This window comes from Panthera uncia, assembly GCF_023721935.1.
Source record: "Panthera uncia isolate 11264 chromosome D3 unlocalized genomic scaffold, Puncia_PCG_1.0 HiC_scaffold_9, whole genome shotgun sequence".
Lineage (NCBI taxonomy): Eukaryota > Metazoa > Chordata > Mammalia > Carnivora > Felidae > Panthera > Panthera uncia.
Genome location: NW_026057587.1, coordinates 417,514 through 436,616, shown reverse-complemented (window position 1 = coordinate 436,616; position 19,103 = coordinate 417,514). Strand labels below are relative to the sequence as shown.

The window sequence follows — 19,103 nt, the reverse complement described above, 5'->3', positions numbered from 1 at the left end:
CCCCGGGGCAGACCTCGGAAAACACGTATGCGTTTCAGGAAGCAAACCGAATGCTGCAAAGGTTGGGTCCCGTTACGTGCACCTCACACAGAGAGGTTTCGTAAACATTCTCAGAAACATCCGCTCCGGTTTTCCGGATACTTGCATCCAGCAGTAAAACTTCACGGAAACCGCACAGGAGTTAGCAGACAGCTGAGTGTTTCTCCGGAACGATGGGTGGACCGTGGAGTCTTGGTTCTACCTGATCCAACTGGGGGTGGGGGGGTCTCTGCAAATCTGCGTACAGAGGCTCTGTCGGGGGGCCGCCGGGGCACGTAGGTGGGCAGGGAAGGATTGTGGCGGCCAGACCTCCCTTTCCTTGTTCATGTGTTGCCTGATGCTTACCAACAGGCCTGGGGGGGGGGGGGGGGCTACACTGGGCCGCGTGCATCGACCCCTGATCCAGCCTCGCAAGGCGCCCCTGTCGAGGACCCCCATCGCTGTGTGCCCGGTATGTCCCTCTCTGCCCCTAGGCACCGCCGAAAATGAGGGCACCACAGACTTCACACAGAAAGCACATAACACGTGTGTCGTAAAAATTTCAGGAAAAAGAATTCGGATCTTCTCCAAGGCGTGTTTATTGCTGCTTACTGCTCCTGAGAATGCCTGATAAGCAGCAAGAGACTTGAAAATGTTATTAGCTGCTAGAGTTTGTTTTAATTCCGAGGTCCTGAGTCAACCCACACTACAGTGACACAAATAAAAACCCTTGAGAGCGTACCTTTTCTCTACAGGTCTAGCTGGCAAATGGTGATACCGGGGCATCAGATAGACTCCGGACAGGGGGAGTTTTGGCACTCACCCAGGTAGCTCTCGGCATCGAACTCCAAAGACATTTCTTTGCTTGGTCCTTGGATCTTCCCTTACAAAACGCGGAGGTTAAAATACATCAAAGTTCAGAAAGGGAAAACAAAAACAAAAACAAAAACAAACGATCTCAGGGTTGCTATGAATAACGATCTCTTTCTCCATTTAGAAATATAATTGACGGGGGCCTGGCTGGGGTCACGAGGACCCAGAAGATGTTTAGTTTCGTTCTGGACCCCAACCACCCACATCCAGAAACAACGACATCTATCAGCTAAGTCACCGTCAACCAAAAATGACATAAAACGAAGTTCACGGTTTTGGAACATGAGAAGAACGCACACAGACCTCACCCACCAATCCCTATGCCGTGACAACAAACAGTGACGCTGGAACTCTTCGTCTAAAATGTCCGATTAGCATATTCTTCCCCTCAGTGTAAAGTTTTATTAAACTTGACTCGATCTGCCTTTATTAAAAAACCTTACAAAAGATGTATTTAAGTGCTTGAAAAAATTAACTTTATGCACTATGCACAGATAAACTCTTACCATACAGCTAATATGGTTATATCCTTTGTTTTAAAAAATATCTCTTCCCCCACTAACGACCCTCGGCGGGTAGTTCCGCATACACGATCCTGTCAGTCCTCTGGGAGCGTGTCCTAGGGGTTGACACGTGGCCGGAAATACCCTCGCAAAGCGCCCCCGGTTCCTGCTCGGGAATGTTTATTAGGTCTGCTTGGGGTTTGCTGTTCTTTTCTTCCTTCTTCTTTTTTGCTTCCTGAGGCAGGGCGCTGGTACGGGGGGCCCCGGCCGGCCGGCTGATTGTCACTTGCCGTTGGTGCGGTCGAGACTCTCCAGCACTTTGTTGAGGCGGATGTTGAGCAGTCTGACCTGGTTCTCTAGGTGCTCCAGCTTCTCCTCCACGCTGGGGCCACTGGGGCTGCTGCGCCAGTAGAAGCCCATGGGCCCGGTCATGAAGTAGATGGCCACCACGAAGCACAGGGGCAGGACTGCGTTCTCCGGCTCCCCCTCGTACTTGTGCAGGACGTAGACGCAGGACATGGAAAACAGGATGACCCGGGCGATCCAGAAGAAGCGGCCGAACACCACGTGCAGGAGGCTGAAGGTGAAGCCCAGCGTCAGAGACAGGAACCAGTAGGCCAGGAGGACGACGCCCACCAGCAGGAGGGCGCGGGCCGGGCCGTTGGCCACCGAGGCCGGGCTGAAATACTGGGACAGGTTCGACACTGCGGAACAGAAAAGAGGGACAGTGGCGGGTCAGCACGAGCCGGGGGCTGCTCTGCAAGTGGGGCGCGGGGTGCGCCGGGTCTCCTACGCGTGTAAAGTCCGCGGCCTCTTTATCCTTCACGCGAAGCCCTGGGGGAAGGCAGGGCACCCTCCGAGGCCACCCGCCGCATCCTGAGTTGAAAACACCTTTCGCGGCAGGGCAGAGCTTACAAGCCCGTCCTCTATCTCCTTCCTTCCTGTCTCCCATGGTAGCAAACGCCCAGGTGTAGGCTGGGTGCGTGGCTGCCTAGGAGGAAGGCGTTTCCAGCCTCCCTTGAAGCTCCGAGACTAAGCTCTGGTCAAGGAGATACTTTGCGGTGGCTTTGTGGGGTCTTTCCTAAAAGTAGCAGGAATGTGCCCTTTCTCTCTTCTTCTGCCTGCTGCGATGGAGATGCGATGGCGGGAGTGGGAGCGGCTATATTGGGCCATGAGGTAAGGGAAGTCACCTAAGCCATAAGACGGACGGTGCCTCGGTCCTGAGGCCCTCGTGCTGCAAAGCCACCTCCCTGCCTAACCACCTACCTGTGAACACTGACACAGCTTTATTGAGATATAACTGCCAAAAAGCACTGTATAAGTTCAAGAGCATGACTCATTACATAGATTGTGAAATTATTAGCACAATAAATTTAATGAACATCCATCACCTCATATGGATACAAAAAAAAAAAAAAAAAAGAGAAAAAAAATGCTTTTTTTCTTGTCCTGAGAACTCTTAGGATCTACTACTCTCTTAATAACTTTCATATATACCATAGAGCAGAGTTAACTGCAGTCCTCACTTTCTAAATTACACCCCCGGTGCTTACTTATCTTATCACTAGAAATTTGTACCTTGACCCGCTTATTCCAGTTCCCGCACCCACTATCACCCACCTCTGACTACAAATCTGATCTCTTTTTCCATGAGTTGTTGTTGTTGCTGTTTTTTTTTTTTAACTTTATTTTTATTTTTGACAGAGAGAGACAGGCAGAGCATGAGTGGGGGAGGGGCAGAGGGAGAGGGAGACCCAGAATCCGAAGCAGGCTCCGGGCTCCGAGCTGTCAGCACAGAGCCTGACGCGGGGCTCGAACTCACGGACCGCGAGATCGTGACCTGAGCCGAAGTCGGACGCTCAAATGACTGAGCCCCCCAGGTGCCCCTGCTGGTTTTTGTTTTTTTTTTTAAGATTCTTCATATAAGTGAGATTATCAGGTATTTGTCTTTCTCTGACTTGTTTCACATGCCGTAATGCCCTCGAGGTCCATCCAAGTTGTCACAAATGGCAGGCAGGATTTCCTTCTCTTTTATGGCCGAATAACATTCCACAGTGTGCGTGTGTGTGTGTGTGTGTGTGTGTGTGTGTCACTTCTTCACTGCCTCAATTTACAATCCCACCACCAGTGCACAAGGAAGGGTTCCTTTCGGTCCGCGTCCTTGCCAGCAGTTGTAAACTCTTGTCTTTTTGATAATGGTCATTCCAGCAGGTGCGAGATAATGTGTGGTTTCGATTTGCATTTTCCCGATGAGTGATGTTGAACACCTTTTTATGTAATTGTTGGCCATCTGTTCTTTTGGGTTTTTAAAAAATGTTTACTTATTTATTTTGAGAGAGCATGCACACGAGTTGGGGGAGGGCCAGAAAGAGGAGAGAGAGAGGATCCCAAGCAGCCTCCACTCTGTCAGCACACAGCCCGACACGGAGCTCGGTCCCAACAACCGTGAGATCATAACCTGAGCCGAAATCAAGAGTTAACCTCCAGGTTAATCAGACTGTGGGTTTCTCGCTATTGAGTTGTAGGAGCTCTTTATAGATTTTGGTTATTAACCCCTTAATAGATACGTGGTTTACAAATAGTTTTTCCCATTCCATAGGTACTTTCTTTTTTTAAAAAAATTTTTAAAAATGTTTTTATTTATTTTCGAGACAGAAAGAGACAGAGTACAAGCGGGGGTGGGGGGCGCAGAGAGAGAGGGAGACACAGAATCCGAAGCAGTCTCCAGGCTCCGAGCTGTCAGCACAGAGCGCGACGCGGGGCTCGAACTCATGAACTGCGAGATCGTGACCTGAGCCGAAGTCGGAAGCTCAACCGACTGAGCCACCCAGGCGCCCTGGTACTTTTCATTTTGTGATGGTTTCTTCTGCTGTGCAGAAGTTTCTGGGTTTGAGTAGTACTACTTGTTTATTTTTGCTTTTGGTGTCAAATCCAGCAAATCATTGCCAAGACTGATGTCAAAGAGCTTTATGGAGTTTTATGGTTTCTGGCCTTACATTTAATAAGTCTTTCATACATTTTGAGTTAATTTTTGTGAGTGGTATAAGGTAGGGGGCCTCATTTCATTCTTTTACGCGTGCATATCCAGTTTTCCCAGCACCATCTACTAAAGTGACCGTCTTTTCTCCATTGAGCATTCTTGGCTCCCTTGTCAAATTTTAGTTGACCACGTATCCCTGGGGTTTATTTCTGGGCTCTCAATTCTCTTCCATTGGTCTGCGTGTCAGTTTTTATGCTGGCACTATACTGTTTTGGTTACTGTTTTGGTTACTATTTTGGTTCGTAAGGCTTATAATACAACTTGAAATCAGGAGGTGTGATGTTCTTTTCTCAGGATTCCTTTGGCTGTTCCTTTGGCTTCTGCAGTTTCCTGTAAATTTTAGGATTTTTTTTCCCCACATCTGTAAAAAAAAAAAGCCATTGGAACCTTGATAGGGATTGCACTGAATCTGCAGATGGCTTTGGGTAAATAACAGACATTTTGACATTAATTCTTCCAATCCATGAACATGGGATAATTTTCCATTTATTCACGCTGTCTCCGATGCCTTTCGTCGATGTCTTACGATTTATCTTTCACCTCCTTGATTAAGGTTATTCCTAAGTATTTTATTGTTTTTGATGCTATGGTAAATGGGATCATTTTATTTCTTTTTCAGATACATTCATCGTTAGGGTATAACAATACTGCTGATTTTTGTATGTTAATGTTGCACCCTGCAACTTTACTGAATTCATTGATCAGATCTAACAGTGTTTTCGTGGAGTCTCTAGGATTTTCTATGGATAAATCATGCCACCTGCAAACAGATAATTTTACGTCTTCTTTTCCAATTCTGATGGCTCTCGTGTTTTAAGAATAAACATTCTTCTCAAAGTCAACACTATGGGGCGCCTGGGTGGCTCAGTCAGTTAAGCGTCCGACTTCAGCTCAGTCCGTGATCTTGCAGTTCGTGAGTTCGAGCCCCACGTCGGGCTCTGTGCTGACAGCTGGGAGCCTGGAGCCTGCTTAGGATTCTGTTTCTCCCTCTCCCTCTGCCCCTCCCCCACTCATATTCTGTCTCTCAAATGTTAAAAATGTTAAAAAAACAACAACAATGGGGCACCTGGGTGGCTCAGTCGGTTAAGCGTCCGACTTTGGCTCAGGTCATGATCTCACAGTTTATGAGTTCGGGCCCCACATCGGGCTCTGTGCTGACAGCTCAAGCCTGGAGCCTGCTTCGGATTCTGTGGCTCCCTCTCTCTCTGGCCCTCTCCCCTCATGCTCTGTCTCTCAATAATAAATAAATGCTAAAAAAAAAAATTAAAACAACAACAACAAATTTCATTATGATTTTGTACTTAAATATACCTCATACTTCCAGGCTAATTTCTCTTAAACAAATTTTTTTTTTTTTTTAATTTTTTTTTTCAACGTTTTTTATTTATTTTTTTTGGGACAGAGAGAGACAGAGCATGAACGGGGGAGGGGCAGAAAGAGAGGGAAACACAGAATCGGAAACAGGCTCCAGGCTCCGAGCCATCAGCCCAGAGCCTGACGCGGGGCTCGAACTCACGGACCGCGAGATCGTGACCTGGCTGAAGTCGGACGCTTAACCGACTGCGCCACCCAGGCGCCCCAAACAAATTTTTTTTTATAAATTATTTTTCATGTTTATTTATTATTGAGAGACAGAGAGACACAGAGTGTGAGCAGGGGAGGGGCAGAGAGAGAGAGGGAGACACACAGAATCTGAAGCAGGCTCCAGGCTCTGAGCTGTCAGCCCAGAGCCCGACACGGGGCTCGAACTCGTGAACTGCGAGATCATGACCTGAGCCGAAGTCAGTCGCCTGACCAACTGAGCCACCCAGGCGCCCCAAACATTTTCTTTTTTTAAGTAGTCTTAATTTTTCAGAGGGGTTTTGGGTTCACGGAAAAATTAAGCGAAAGATATAAATTAATTAATTTATTTATTTTTATTTATTTTTTTATTTTAGAGAGAGAGAGCATTGTGTGCAGGGGGAGGGGGAGGGGCATAGAGAGAGAGAGAGAATCTTAGGCAAGCTCCATACTCAGCATGGGGTCCGACTTAGGGCTTGATCCCAGACCCTGGGATCATGACCTGAGTCAAATTCACGAGTTGTACCCTTAACCAACTGAGCCCCCCAGGCGCCCCAATATAAATTAATTTTTAAACATTGTTATTATTAATTCGTTTAGAAATAGCAATGAACCCAGGGAAGTGGGTGGGGGGTGGGCTAAATGGGTGATTGGTACTAAGGAGGGTACTTGGTTTTTGTTTTTGTTTTTAATTTTTTTTCAATGTTTATTTATTTTTGACAGAGAGAGAGAGAGAGACAGAGCGTGAGTGGGGGAGGGGCAGAAGAGAGGGAGACACAGAATCCGAAGCAGCTCCAGGCTCCAAGCTGTCAGCACAGAGCCCGACACAGGGCTTGAACTCACAGACCGCGAGATCCTGACCTGAGCCGAAGTCGGTGGCTCAACCGACTGAGCCACCCAGGCGTCCCAGGAGGGTACTTGTTATAATGAGCACTGGGTATAATACGTGATGAATCACTAAATTCTACTCCCGAAACCAGTATTACAGACTATATGTTAACTAACTAGAATTTAAATAAAAATTTGGAAAAAAAATAACAAGGGACCCATTACAGGCTAACACAAATAATATATTTTTCGAGAAGAATAACTGATCTCCAAAACAGAACCAAAAAATCCCGATGATGGAAACAGTGAGATGTTCTGCATTTTTACAACTCTTGTGTTGGTTTTTTTTTTTTTTTTTTTAATATCTGGGCTGTTAGGAGAGAGCTTGATCCTCAGATCTGGTTTTGAATTCACAGAAACAGAATGTCAGCCACAAACGTGGGCCACGGATAGATTTTAAACATTTCTCGGGGCGCCTGGCTGGCTCAGTCCATACAGTATGCAACTCTTGATCTTGGGGCTGTGAGTTTGAGCCCTGTAGAGGGTGTAGACTCACTTGTGTAGAGATTACTTAAGAATAAAATCTTTGTTTTATTTTATTTTTATTTTTATTTTTTTTAATTTTTTTTTTTCCAACGTTTTTTATTTATTTTTGGGACAGAGAGAGACAGAACATGAACGGGGGAGGGGCAGAGAGAGAGGGAGACACAGAGTCGGAAACAGGCTCCAGGCTCCGAGCCATCAGCCCAGAGCCTGACGCGGGGCTCGAACTCACGGACCGCGAGATCGTGACCTGGCTGAAGTCGGACGCTTAACCGACTGCGCCACCCAGGCGCCCCTGTTTTATTTTATTTTTAAAGTTCATTTATTTATTTTGAGAGAGACAGCGAGCACAGGTCGGGGACGGTCAGAGAGAAGGAGAGACAGAATCCCAAGCCGACGTCACACCATCAGCACAGAGCTTGATGCGGGGCTCGAACTCACGAACAGTGAGATCATGACCTGAGCCGAAGTCAGACGCTTAACTGACTGAGCCACCCAGGCACGCTTAAAATACCTACTTTAAATAAATAAATGAATGAATAACAAAACAAACAAATATTTCTAGTAGCCACATTAAAAAGGGCAAAAAAGAAATAGGCAAAATTAACATTAAGATATTTAGCCCAACAGGGGCGCCTGGGTGGCTCAGTTGGTTAAGTGTCTGACTCTTGATTTCGACTCAGGTCACGATCTCACAGTTGGTGACTTTGAGCCCCGGCATGGGGTTTTCTGCTGTCAGCGAGGAGCCTGCTTGGGATTCTGCCTCTCCTCTCTCTCTGCCCCTCCCCCACTTACATGCACACTTGGTGTGATCTCTCTCTCTCTCTCTCTCTCTCTCAAAATAAATGAATAAACTTAAAAAAAAAAAAAAGATATTTAGCCCAACATATGCAACATATTATCAACGTGGAATTGATATATCGAAGGATCCCTTGAATGCCTGGCCTCACACAGGTTGCTGGAGAAGGGGGGACCTCACGGTTCCCCTGAGGGGCCTCAGGAACCCCCTCCAGGGTTCCTCAGAGCATACTTTGAGAACCACCGGACTAGCCTATGTATATCTGAAGCTACATACCACGTGTTATTATCAGGGTAACAAGGGGCTGAGTTAGGTGACCAGCGAGGACAAGGACCCTCGGTGGGGGTGGATCTAGGACTAGGGCCGAGAATGTTGACACAGGCACGACCTCGCTGAAACCCGCGCTGCAATCCAGCGAGGGGGGTAAAAAGCAGTGTGCCTCGCCAGACGCCCTAAAAATCGCACCTAGAACATGAGCAACTCATCACTCCTGCCTGAATCCGCTTCCCGGAGCTGCCACAACAAAGCAGCGCAGGCCGAGCGGCTTAGGCGACGGGAACGTACGTATTCGCACACAGTCTGAGGTCAAGGCGTCAGCAGGGTGGCGCCTTCTGAGGCCGCCGGGGGACAGCCCGTCCCAGGCCCCTCCCCAGCCTCGGGGGGGGGGGGGGGGTGGGTGTGGGGGCGATCCGTGGTCTTCTTGACTCGTGGGAGCATCCCCCTGGCTCTACCTTGGTCTTCAGGTGGCCTTCTCCCCGGGGCCGCTGGGTCCGAGCTCCCTGCGAGGTCACCGGTCCTACCGGATTAGGGGTCCACCCCGATTCAGAGCCAGGGGAAAGCCGGCTGTGTGTGCAGCCGGACACAGACGGCCCTCGGCGTGGGGAATCGAGCCTGGGTGGGTCCCACAGCGGCCTGACAATGACTTTTCGCAGCGGATCCCCTCCGTAAGCCGTGAAGGGGTCACAAGGTGTTTACCGCGGGCCCACGCGCTGCTCTGATGGCTCCGCACAAATTGTCATCTGGTCCTCACGACGTGCTGATGATACGTAGCGTTTTCCACATGGAGGGCGGGGTGGGGGGGGGGGCCCTCAGGCACACAGCGTGACTTGCCCCGGGTCCCGCAGCGAGGACAGGGCGGAGCTGGGATCTCGAGGCAGGGAGTCTGGTTTTCGGACTGCGCTACCCTGACGCGTCTCACGAGCGTGCGTGTGTCAGAAGCGGCTCCCAAGGCTTCAGACAGAGTAAACCACCTGATGCAGGGACGAGGCTTTAAGTCCATCCTTCCAACTCCTTCCCGGAAGAGTGACTTGAGCCGCCGGGTCTAGAGCAGGCCAACGCCACGGTGTCCGTTATGGGAGCCATCGGCCACGTGTGGCCACTGAGCGCTTGAAACGTGGCAGGTCTGAACTGGGATGTGCTGTGTCAAACACGGCTGGATCACGAAGGCCTCACACCCCCCCCCCAAAATGTAAAGACGCCTCATTAATAATGCCACACGCTTCCCACACGTTGAGATGACAGGAGTTTGAATCTCTCGGGTTAACCGAAATACCTTATTAAGTTAGTGTCGCCGGTTTTTTACTTTTTTTAACATGGTAACTAGAGCATGTGACATCATCTGGCGCTCTCTTTCTACCGGACGGCTCTGGCTAAGGAGGCTCCACTTTAACCGGTACCCCGAGAGGTTCTGGAGACAGGAATTAGAGGATGGTGCTCATGGAGACCTTTTGCACCAGAACATCCAACTTCGGAACGCTATTTCCCGTAAAGCCTCCTGCGTGCTCAGACTTCTAAGCAGAAGCTGAAAATCCCAAAGGCCTCTGGTTGCTTTGAAGTTTATGCGCCAAACACAAGGGGAGAACATGACGTGGGAGGGGTTCTTTCACCTCCGGAACGTGTCAGCTGCCCTCCCCACGAACGCAAGCATGTGGGGCCTCTGCGGGATGACTCTGCTCTGGTCCCCTCCCAGGTAATCAGGAGGCTGTCTCCACCGCAGCTTTCCGGTCCAAGCTGCATGCAACTTTTTGCAATCAGGTTTGCTTCTCCGGGGCTCCTTGCTGGCCAGGGATGGGAATACCGAGAGTTTAACAATCTGGGCGAATACGGATTCCGAGCGGGATTGCACACAGTTGCCGTATCTGGGCTGTGTGTTGGCTCAGCCCGACTCCCAGGAGGCTGCAAATGGCATTGCTAGAGCATTGGGACTGTGTCGTCTTGCCCGCTGGGGGCCAGAATTCTGAAATCAAGGTGTGGGCAGGGCCGTGCTCCCTGAGCGCTCAGAGGGAGTCCCTCCTGCCTCTCGCGGCTCCTGGGGGCTCCAGGCACCCTTGGCTTGTGGCCATGTCCCTCCAGTCTCTGCCTCCGTGTCCATAGGGCCATCTCCTCTCTGTGTGTTTGTCTCTGTGTCCCAATTTCCCTCTTCTTACAAGGACACCAGACACTGTCTGGTGGGATTTAGGAGCCACTCTAATCCAGGATAGACCCCATCTTAACTTGATCACATCTGCAAAGACTCCATTCCCAAATAAGGTCACATTCATAGATACTGGAGCTTTTGGGGTACTTTTGGGGGGACGCAAGTGAACTCCCACCAGCAGCGAAGCAGAGGGGCCAAGAGTCCTCCAACTTTTATTAATGACGGGACCCTGTCCACCAGAGGCAGAGTGAGGTGGAGGGTGCAGCCTGGGGGAGATGGGCAAAACCCTGCTCACAGGAGCTGATTCCGGAAGAAATGTGGGCAATAAACATATACACACACGTGTGCAAGCTGCGGAACATTACAGCTGACAAGGGATTGTAGGCGTGAGAACAGGGTCCCTGTACATGGGGTAGTCAGGATGGGCTCCCTGGAGGAGGTGTCATGTACCAGAGACCCAAGGATGGGAAAGACCTGAGCAGACAAAGGGCTGAGGGCCTGCTCCCAGTGGGGAACACCTAAAGGAAACAAACATGTGTCCGAGGACAGGACGGAGGCCGGGGCTGGGTGGGGAGGCTGGGCAGATCCTTGGAGCCGACGGTCCCCGTGGGAGCCCTGTGTCAATTCCAAGAGCAACAGAAGTCACTGGGCAGTTTTAAGGTGAACGACTTAACCTGACTGATCCTTTTTTTTTTTTTTTTAATCACTCTGTACAACAAAAGAACTAATAAAAACTAAAATCACCCTGGCTGGTTTGTTGAGAAGGAACCACAAGGGGCCAAGAGAGGACACGGAATTAGGAAGTGTGCAGGAACGGGTTAACACGGCAGGCCCGAGTCTGCTCTCTAGAAAGAGGTGCCAGAAAGGATTAATATGGCCCTTGGCTGACATCTGGGAACTTGGGTTTCTGGAGTGTGATACAGTGATTTATAAGAAGTATATGTATGTGTGTGTATGTGTGCATATATATATATATATATATATATATATATATATATATATATATTTGGTCTTTGTCCCCATTCCTGGCACAGAGCTCCTCCTAGAACCTTTGGATTAATTCTTAACAGGGTCCTTTCGGCCACACCTGAGTATGTGTTGACACAGTGACCTCTGGACAGGCCCTGAGGATGGGGGACCAGGAGAACCCATCGTGAGGAGAAGGTTGGAATTTCAGACCCATCCCCTGACCTCCAGGGAGGGGAGAGCGGCTGGAGGCTGAGTCAGTCACTGATGGCCAATGGCTTCATCAATCGTGCCCGTGTGACAGAGCCACCACAAAAACCCGACAGGAGCTTCTGGGATGGGGAGCTCAGGGAACACCAAAGCTCCGTGCGTCTTCCTACAGAACGCACCCGAACATCTCCTCCATCGGGCTGTTCCTGAGTTACATCCTCCTGCAATAAACTGCTAAGCTAGTAAGTGGTGTTCTGGAGTTCCGTGAGCCGCTCTGGCAAATTAATCAAACCCAAGGAGGGGCAACCTTCGATCTAGAGCCACTTGCTTGGTCAGAAGCACGGGGGGGCTTGCAACTGGCATCTGAAGAGGAGGAGGGGCAGTCCTGCGGGATGAGCCCTGACCCCGTGGGCTCGCTCTGACATTATACCTCCAGGTAGCCGGGCTCAGAATTCAGTTCAATTCGTGGGACGCCTGGTCAACTCACAGAGAGTTGAGTTATCTGCTTGGGGGGTGGAAAGAACACGGGTAGTGGAGGGGGCTTCCCTCCATTCCCTGATAACGGGGGCTCCCTGTGCCTGGACTATTTGCACACATTCTGTGGTTTATGCTGACCACCTGCTTTCCCGCGGGGTGTCGGGAATTTTGGCAGGTGCCGGGCAGAAGGTGCCCACATGACCAGCCCCTAAGAAACACCCTGGGCGCAGCATCTCTAACGGGCTTCCCTGGTGGATGACGACTTTACACGCGTCACCACAAATTGCTGCTGGTGGAATTAGGGTTTCCTGTGGGGTCCCACCGGCCTGTCCCCTTTTGCTGAGGGTGCTTTGTGTCCTTGCACTGGAATAAATCACAGCCGTGAGCATGACGATAACACTGAGTCCTGAGTCCTCCTGGTGATTCACCGAACCTGGGGGTGGTCTTGGGGCCTCAACACAGGCGGCTGCAGACTTCCTGGCGGGAGAGGTGGCAGCCTGGACCAGCGCCGAGTCCTTGAATTCAACCGTTCCAGCAGTAGCCTCCTGATTCCGCACAGAGCAGCAACTCCCACGGCAGGCCAGTTCGGCAGCGTTCTAGGCACGGCTCTGGGACCGCCTCAAGCTCTGTATGAAATCCCTTTGTGCCTAAATAACTGTAGGTAGGAGTTTGTGATGGGTCCCAACACCCCGGAGGCCCCACCTCTGGTCTTTGCAGTTTGCCTGGGGGCCGACGAATCAGCCCTACCCACACGTACCTTACCCTAAACAGCATCTGTGAATCTCAGTTTTGACGGGCCATTTCTTTATGCAACTATCACAATAAAAAATGTTCATTTGTGGGGCACCTGGGGGGCTCAGTCAGGGAAGCATCCGACTCTTGATTTTGGCTCAGGTGACATTCTCACGGTTTGTGAGTTCAAGCCCCACATCGGGCTCTGTGCTGACAGTGCAGAGCTGGCTTGGGATTCTCTCCCTCTCTCTCTGGCCCTCCCCCGCCCACACTGTCTCTGTCTGTCTGTAAAGAAATTAGCAAACCTTAAAAAAATTTTTTTAAGTGTTCATTTGTGTCCTCACTACCACCCCCCCCCAAGGGGTCCTGTGTGCCACCCATCATGGGTACTGCGTCCACACTTTGATAACCACTCGAATAAAACAGCACCTTCAATGAATGCCTTCCCCCCAGCACCACGTACCATCAAGTCCAAGAACATCCAAGAGCTCCATCCAAACTTTCCACAGCGTTTCGATGAACATGTCCACCCCCAGCACGAACCTCTCGGTCAGCCTGGTCAGGAACTGCAAAAACAAGAGAGTGGTCACTACCACTGACTGGGACAACGCGCCCTTCTCCTGGTCCAGCCAGGCCCATTGGTTTACGCGTTAGTGGGAAAACAGAGGCGGCCAGTGATGAAGGACACAGCAGGAGTGGCCGAGTAGCCTGGGCACAGACATGAGCTTGGTAGGCCAGGAGCTGGGCGAAATCCGGTCAGGCCTCCTCCTCCACGGGCCAAGGGGGAGACAGGAGGTCCCCACAAAGCTGATCCACTCCACCTCTGACTTCTCCTGAAGCCCTCTTGCCCACATCAAGCTCAAGGTCTCCTTCTTTTCTCTGCCTGATTTCTCACCTTTATCTTTTATTTATTTTTTTTAATGTTTATTTTTGAAAGAGAGAGAGAGAGAGAGAGAGTGTGTGTGTGAGCACGAATGGGGGAGGGGCAGAGAGAGGGAGACACAGAATCGGAAGTGGGCTCCAGGCTCTGAGCCGTCAGCACAGAGCCTGGTGTGGGGCTCGAACTCACAAACCGCGAGATCATGACCTGAGCCGAAGGCAGACGCTTAACCGACTGAGCCACCCAGGCGCCCCTGGTTTCTCATTTTTAAATGGTGGGAGTTTCCGCCCCCTCCCATTCCGCCTGGACGTTGGGTGCTGCCTCCTGGGACAGGAAGGGTGGGAGGGCGGTGGCTCTCACATGTGAGCTGTATCACATCTCCTGGGCATGAGGGAAACCCTAGAGACCCACGTCCACCTGGCTTTAAGGACCCGGGTCCTCGGAGGGCTCCCTGATCTCTACAGGGGATTCCAGAGAAACACCAGGCTGGAGGAACAGCTCAACGAGGTGTAGTCTCATCCATCCGGTTATTATTTTTAATAAGTGCTATTCTGTACACATGGTATAAAACTCAAAGTTGCAAACGGGAAGTCAGTGAAAACTAACCCTCCCATCTCACTCCCCATAATGCAAATCTCCTTCTGGAGGCTCTGTCGTTATTCTGTGGCTTCCCTTTGATGCGCCAGTGACTATGCACGGTTTTCTCACGTGACACTCTGCCTCAGACCGTACAGAGCTGCCTTGTTCTCCTTAGAGATGTTTGAGCGATCCCCCACCCATGGACACCTAGGCTATTCCCACCCACGCTATTGCAGCAAAGGGGAGTGACACAGGGGAGCCCTGTACTTGTGCACTTTGGCTCACATGCGGGCGATCAATGCCTTGGAGTGAAATGGCTATTGTTTTTAAGTTATTTATTTATTTAGAGACAGAGGGCACAAGTGGGGGAGGGTCAGAGAGGGAGAGAGAGAATCTCAAGCAGGCTCTGCGCTGTCAGCGCAGAGCCCGACGTGGGGCTCGAACCCACGAACCATGGGATCGTGACCTGTGCCGAAATCAAGAGTCAGACACTTAACCGACTGAGCCACCCAGGAGCCCTGGCTACAGCATTTTGAATCAGACCTTAGGGCTGGATCACCGCTCCAGGGCGCAAGGGGAAAGAGAGCAGGGTTGAATCAGCCACCGGGAGAGACAGGACTCCAGTAACCTCCGTGCTAGTTCTGTGGCTTGGCTGAGAGCGCGTGTGGCTGAGTTTAAGGGACTGGGTTCAAATCCCAGCTCTGCTTCTTACTGCTAGCTACGTAGCCACGGTTGTGTGTGTGTGTGTATACACATATATAATACGTATCAGAGCTCCCACTAACTAAATCCATGTATTAGTATCTACCCCAACTGGTTATTTTAGCATTAAGCAGGATACTCATATGAAATGCCTCGAGCACATGGTAAATGGTCAAAATTCCCACCGACATCCCATACTCGCACTGAGCCCTGACCCCAGAGCACGTCCTGCAAGGAATCATCCTTTTCTCCTTAGGTCATCACACTAAAGGGATTTGTACACGTAAAGCCCACGTGGCCATCAGCTGACGGATGGAGAAACAAAGCCTGGTCCATCCATACAGTGGGATGTTGTTTGGCCATAAAACGGAATGAGTTACCATGAGCTTCCACGTCAGTGAACCTTGAAACACGATGCTAAGGGAAAGAAGCCGGACGCAAAAGACCACATATCGTACAATTCCATCTGTATGAAAAGTCCAGAGGAGGCAAACCCACAGAGGCAGAAAGTCGACTGCTGGTTGCCAGGGGCTGTGATAGCTAAAATTTCTTTTAGCAGTGAGGAAATGTCCTAACATCGACTGTGGTAGTGATTGCACAGCTCTGTGGTCGGACTAACGAGGACCGAACGGTACACTTTAAGGGGGTGGATTGTAGAACACGTGAATTATACCTCGATGAAGCTATTTTGAAATGGGAGGGTAAAAAAATATACAATGGAAGAGCTGGCATTAAAAACAAAAACAAAAACAAAAACAGGGATGGGAATGCAAACTGGTGCAGCCACTCTAGAAAACAGCGAGGAGTGTCCTCAAAAAATTAAAAATAGAACCACTCTACGACCCAGCAATCGCACTACTAGGTATCTATCCAAGGGAAACAGATGTGCTGTTTTGAAGGGACACACGCACCCCCGTGTTTATAGCAGCACTATCGACGATAGCCAAAGTATGCAAAGAGCCCAAATGTCCACCGATGGATGAATGGATAAAAATGTGATATATATACAATGGAGTATTACTCGGCAATCAAAGAGAATGAAATCTTGCCATTTGCAACTACGTGGATGGAACTGGGGGGTATTATGCTAAGTGAAATTAGTCAGAGAAAGACAAAAATCATATGACTTCACTCATATGAGAACAAACAGAGGGTTGCTGGAGGGGTTGTGGGGGGGGGGCGTGGAATGGGCTAAATGAGTAAGAGGCATTAAGGAATCTATTCTTGAAATCATTGTTGCACTATATGCTAACTTTGATGCAAATTAAAAAATTTTTAAAAACAAAAAAACTAACAAAAAACAACAAAAAGACAACAGGGTGTCTGGCTGGCTCAGTCGGTAGAGCATGCAACTCTTGATCTTGGTCATGAGTTCGAGCCCCACGTTGTGAGTGGAGTCTGCTTAAAAGAAAAAGTAAAATAAAATAAAAATTTTTTAAAAAGGGGGTGCCTGGCTGGCTCGGTCATTTAAGCGTCTGACTCTTGAATTCGGCTCAGGTCACGATCTCACGATTTGTGGGATCGAGCCCCACATTGGGCTCTGTGCTGACAGCGCGGAGCCTGCTTGGGATTCTCTCTCTCCCTCTCTCTGCCCCTCCCCTGCTCAATGGCTCTCTCCCAAAATAAATAAATAGTCTTAAAAAAAAGAGAAAGAAAGAAAGAAAGAAACCCGTACTCATCAGCAGCCAACCCCCATCCCTCCTCCCCAACCTAGGCAACCGCTAATCTGTCTGTCTCCACGGATTTGCCTTTCCTGGACTTTCCGTACAAACGGAATCATACGGCAGGTGACCGCTTGCGTCTGGCTTCTTTCTCTCAAAATAACATTTCCCTTGTTGTACCAGGACTCAGTAGTTCATTCCTTTTTATGGTGGCCGATAGCGTTCCACTTGACGGGCACCCCTGTTCTGTGTGTCCTCTCACAGAAAGTATGTTTGAACTGTGCGTGTTTGTCGGTAAAACCAGGTAGCAGGCTTTACCATTTGTTCAGAAGGAGGAAGAAGGAAGGAACGCCAAGGCTTTTGTGAGAAAAGGGCATCGGGTCCTTCGGATGGCACTGAGCCCCCCAGGAGGGGTGCGAGGCAACAGCTATTTTGGAAGGAAGAGACATGGCCGCTCAACGTTGCTGAACCTCTCTGTGCCTCAGCTTTGTCAGCTGTCAAACGGGGCAAAGACAGGATTGGACGTTCCGACCTGTAAAGGCCTCCGCGTGGTGCTGGCACAGACCGGGAGCCCGGGCGGCAGAAGGCTAAGGACGCTTCTGTCTCAGCGCCTACCCACGCTGGTCTCCAGGTAGGTGCTCGGAGACCTGCTATCCTTGGGAAACCCTCAGGCCCAGACATGACTGGCATTGCTCAGGAGAAAGAACAGACCCGTCCCGGAAACTGGTCTGGGCAGGAGAGGTTGAGAGCAGAGAAGGGCCCACTGCTGGCCTTCTAGCCAGGAGCAGGACAGACTCGCCCTGGGCCCTGGGGGCTGGTGCTGTTGCTTTGGATACGGCCCTGTGACACCCTGGCCCACTTCACCATGTGAAGGGCATCCGGGAGCCCTCAGGGGGATGAACCTTGTGCCTGCAGATTTCCTATGTCGAAGCCCTAATCGCCAGGCCCTCCGAATGTGACTGGAATTGACGACAGGGTCTTTGGAGAGGTAAGAAATGTAAAACGGGGTCACCAGGCTGAGCCCTAAGCCAACGGGACCCGTTGGGGAGGAGACGGGGACACAGACACATACAGAGGAAGGACCCCGCGAGGACGCAGGGAGAAGACAGCTGCCCGCACACCATGGAGAGACACCAGGGTCTCAGTTTTCTAGTAAATTCCTACTGTTCGAGCTGCCCAGTATGTGGCACTGGGAGGGCGGCCCAGCCACTAACAGGGGGTCACAACACGGCCAGGAGCCTGGAACGGTTCTCCCACCACCGGCCCGCGGGGGTCGAGAAACACACCCAGCCAAACGTGAACGTGGCCTTGCCTCCAGGGCAAGGCCCAACTTCGCCACAGAAGCCGCTGTGGACATAAAGAGCAGAGGAAGAGGTGAGCCCGGGTGGCTCAGTGGGTATAGAGCGTGTGACTCTCGATCTCGGCTGAGGTCCTGATCTCACGGTTCGGGAAATGGAGCCCCGCGTCGGGCTCTGCGCTGACAGCGAGGAACCTGCTTGGGATTCTCTGTCTGCCCCCCCCCCCAAAATAAATAAATAAGCTTTAAAAAGAATGGCAGAAGGTTGATTAGCGGAAGCAGTGGCTGGTGGGTCCAGGGTTCATGACAGGATTCTCTCTGCCTTTGAACCTGTTGGACAATGTTCAGTATGAAATATGAAAACAAGGGAGATTCAGGTGAATTAACTCGAGGCCGGCGGCCGTCACGGTGGGAGGGACAAAATTACTGAAGCCTGGATTTCGTTATCCCTTCTCTTGTAGCAGAGAAGCCTGGACGTCCACCTCCTGAGGGCACCTGCCTCCGCCCCAACCTTCCCTCCGCCCGTCACCCCCTGGCTTGTGCAAATCGGCTCCAGGGAAAATCAGCAAATGTGTCCTGACGAGCGAGTCAGAGGAGGAGTGGGGTTTCTGCCGTTTCGAGTTTGCCCAAGCATGTGAAGAACACCCAGAAATGCAAAGATTGCACGAACAGGAAATACTGGAACCGACGCCCGGATCACAAATGGGTCACAAAAGGGAAAGGCACCTCCAGGGCACAAGGCAGGGACACAAGACCCCTTCGGGGGAATTCTTGCCAGATCCGGACGTGTGCCCTCATCCTAACCGCGAGGAAACAATCCGACCACACCATGGGACATTTCAAGAAATGACTGGTCTGCGGGCGACTGGCTGGCTGGGTCGGCGGAGCATGTGACTCTTGGTCTTGGGGTTGTGAGTTTGAGTCCCATGTTGGGTGTAGAGATTACTTAAAAATAAAGTCAGAAAGAAGGAAAGAAAGAAAGAAAGAAAGAAAGAAAGAAAGAAAGAAAGAAAGAAAGA

The 19,103-nt window shown here is 50.5% G+C and overlaps 2 protein-coding genes across 2 annotated transcripts in view; one reads left to right on the top strand and one right to left on the bottom strand.

Annotated features, from left to right (window-relative positions):
* SCARB1 (scavenger receptor class B member 1) overlaps positions 1-19,103 on the top strand; it is a 500,386-nt gene that overhangs the window by 335,921 nt on the left and 145,362 nt on the right. The window lies entirely within an intron of this gene.
* On the bottom strand, positions 381-13,603 carry BRI3BP (BRI3 binding protein; the record flags this gene model as incomplete). The annotated part of the gene is made up of 2 exons (XM_049620636.1): positions 381-2,098; positions 13,429-13,603. Coding segments are annotated over 2 exons (597 nt in total), but the record flags the coding sequence as incomplete, so codon positions are not given.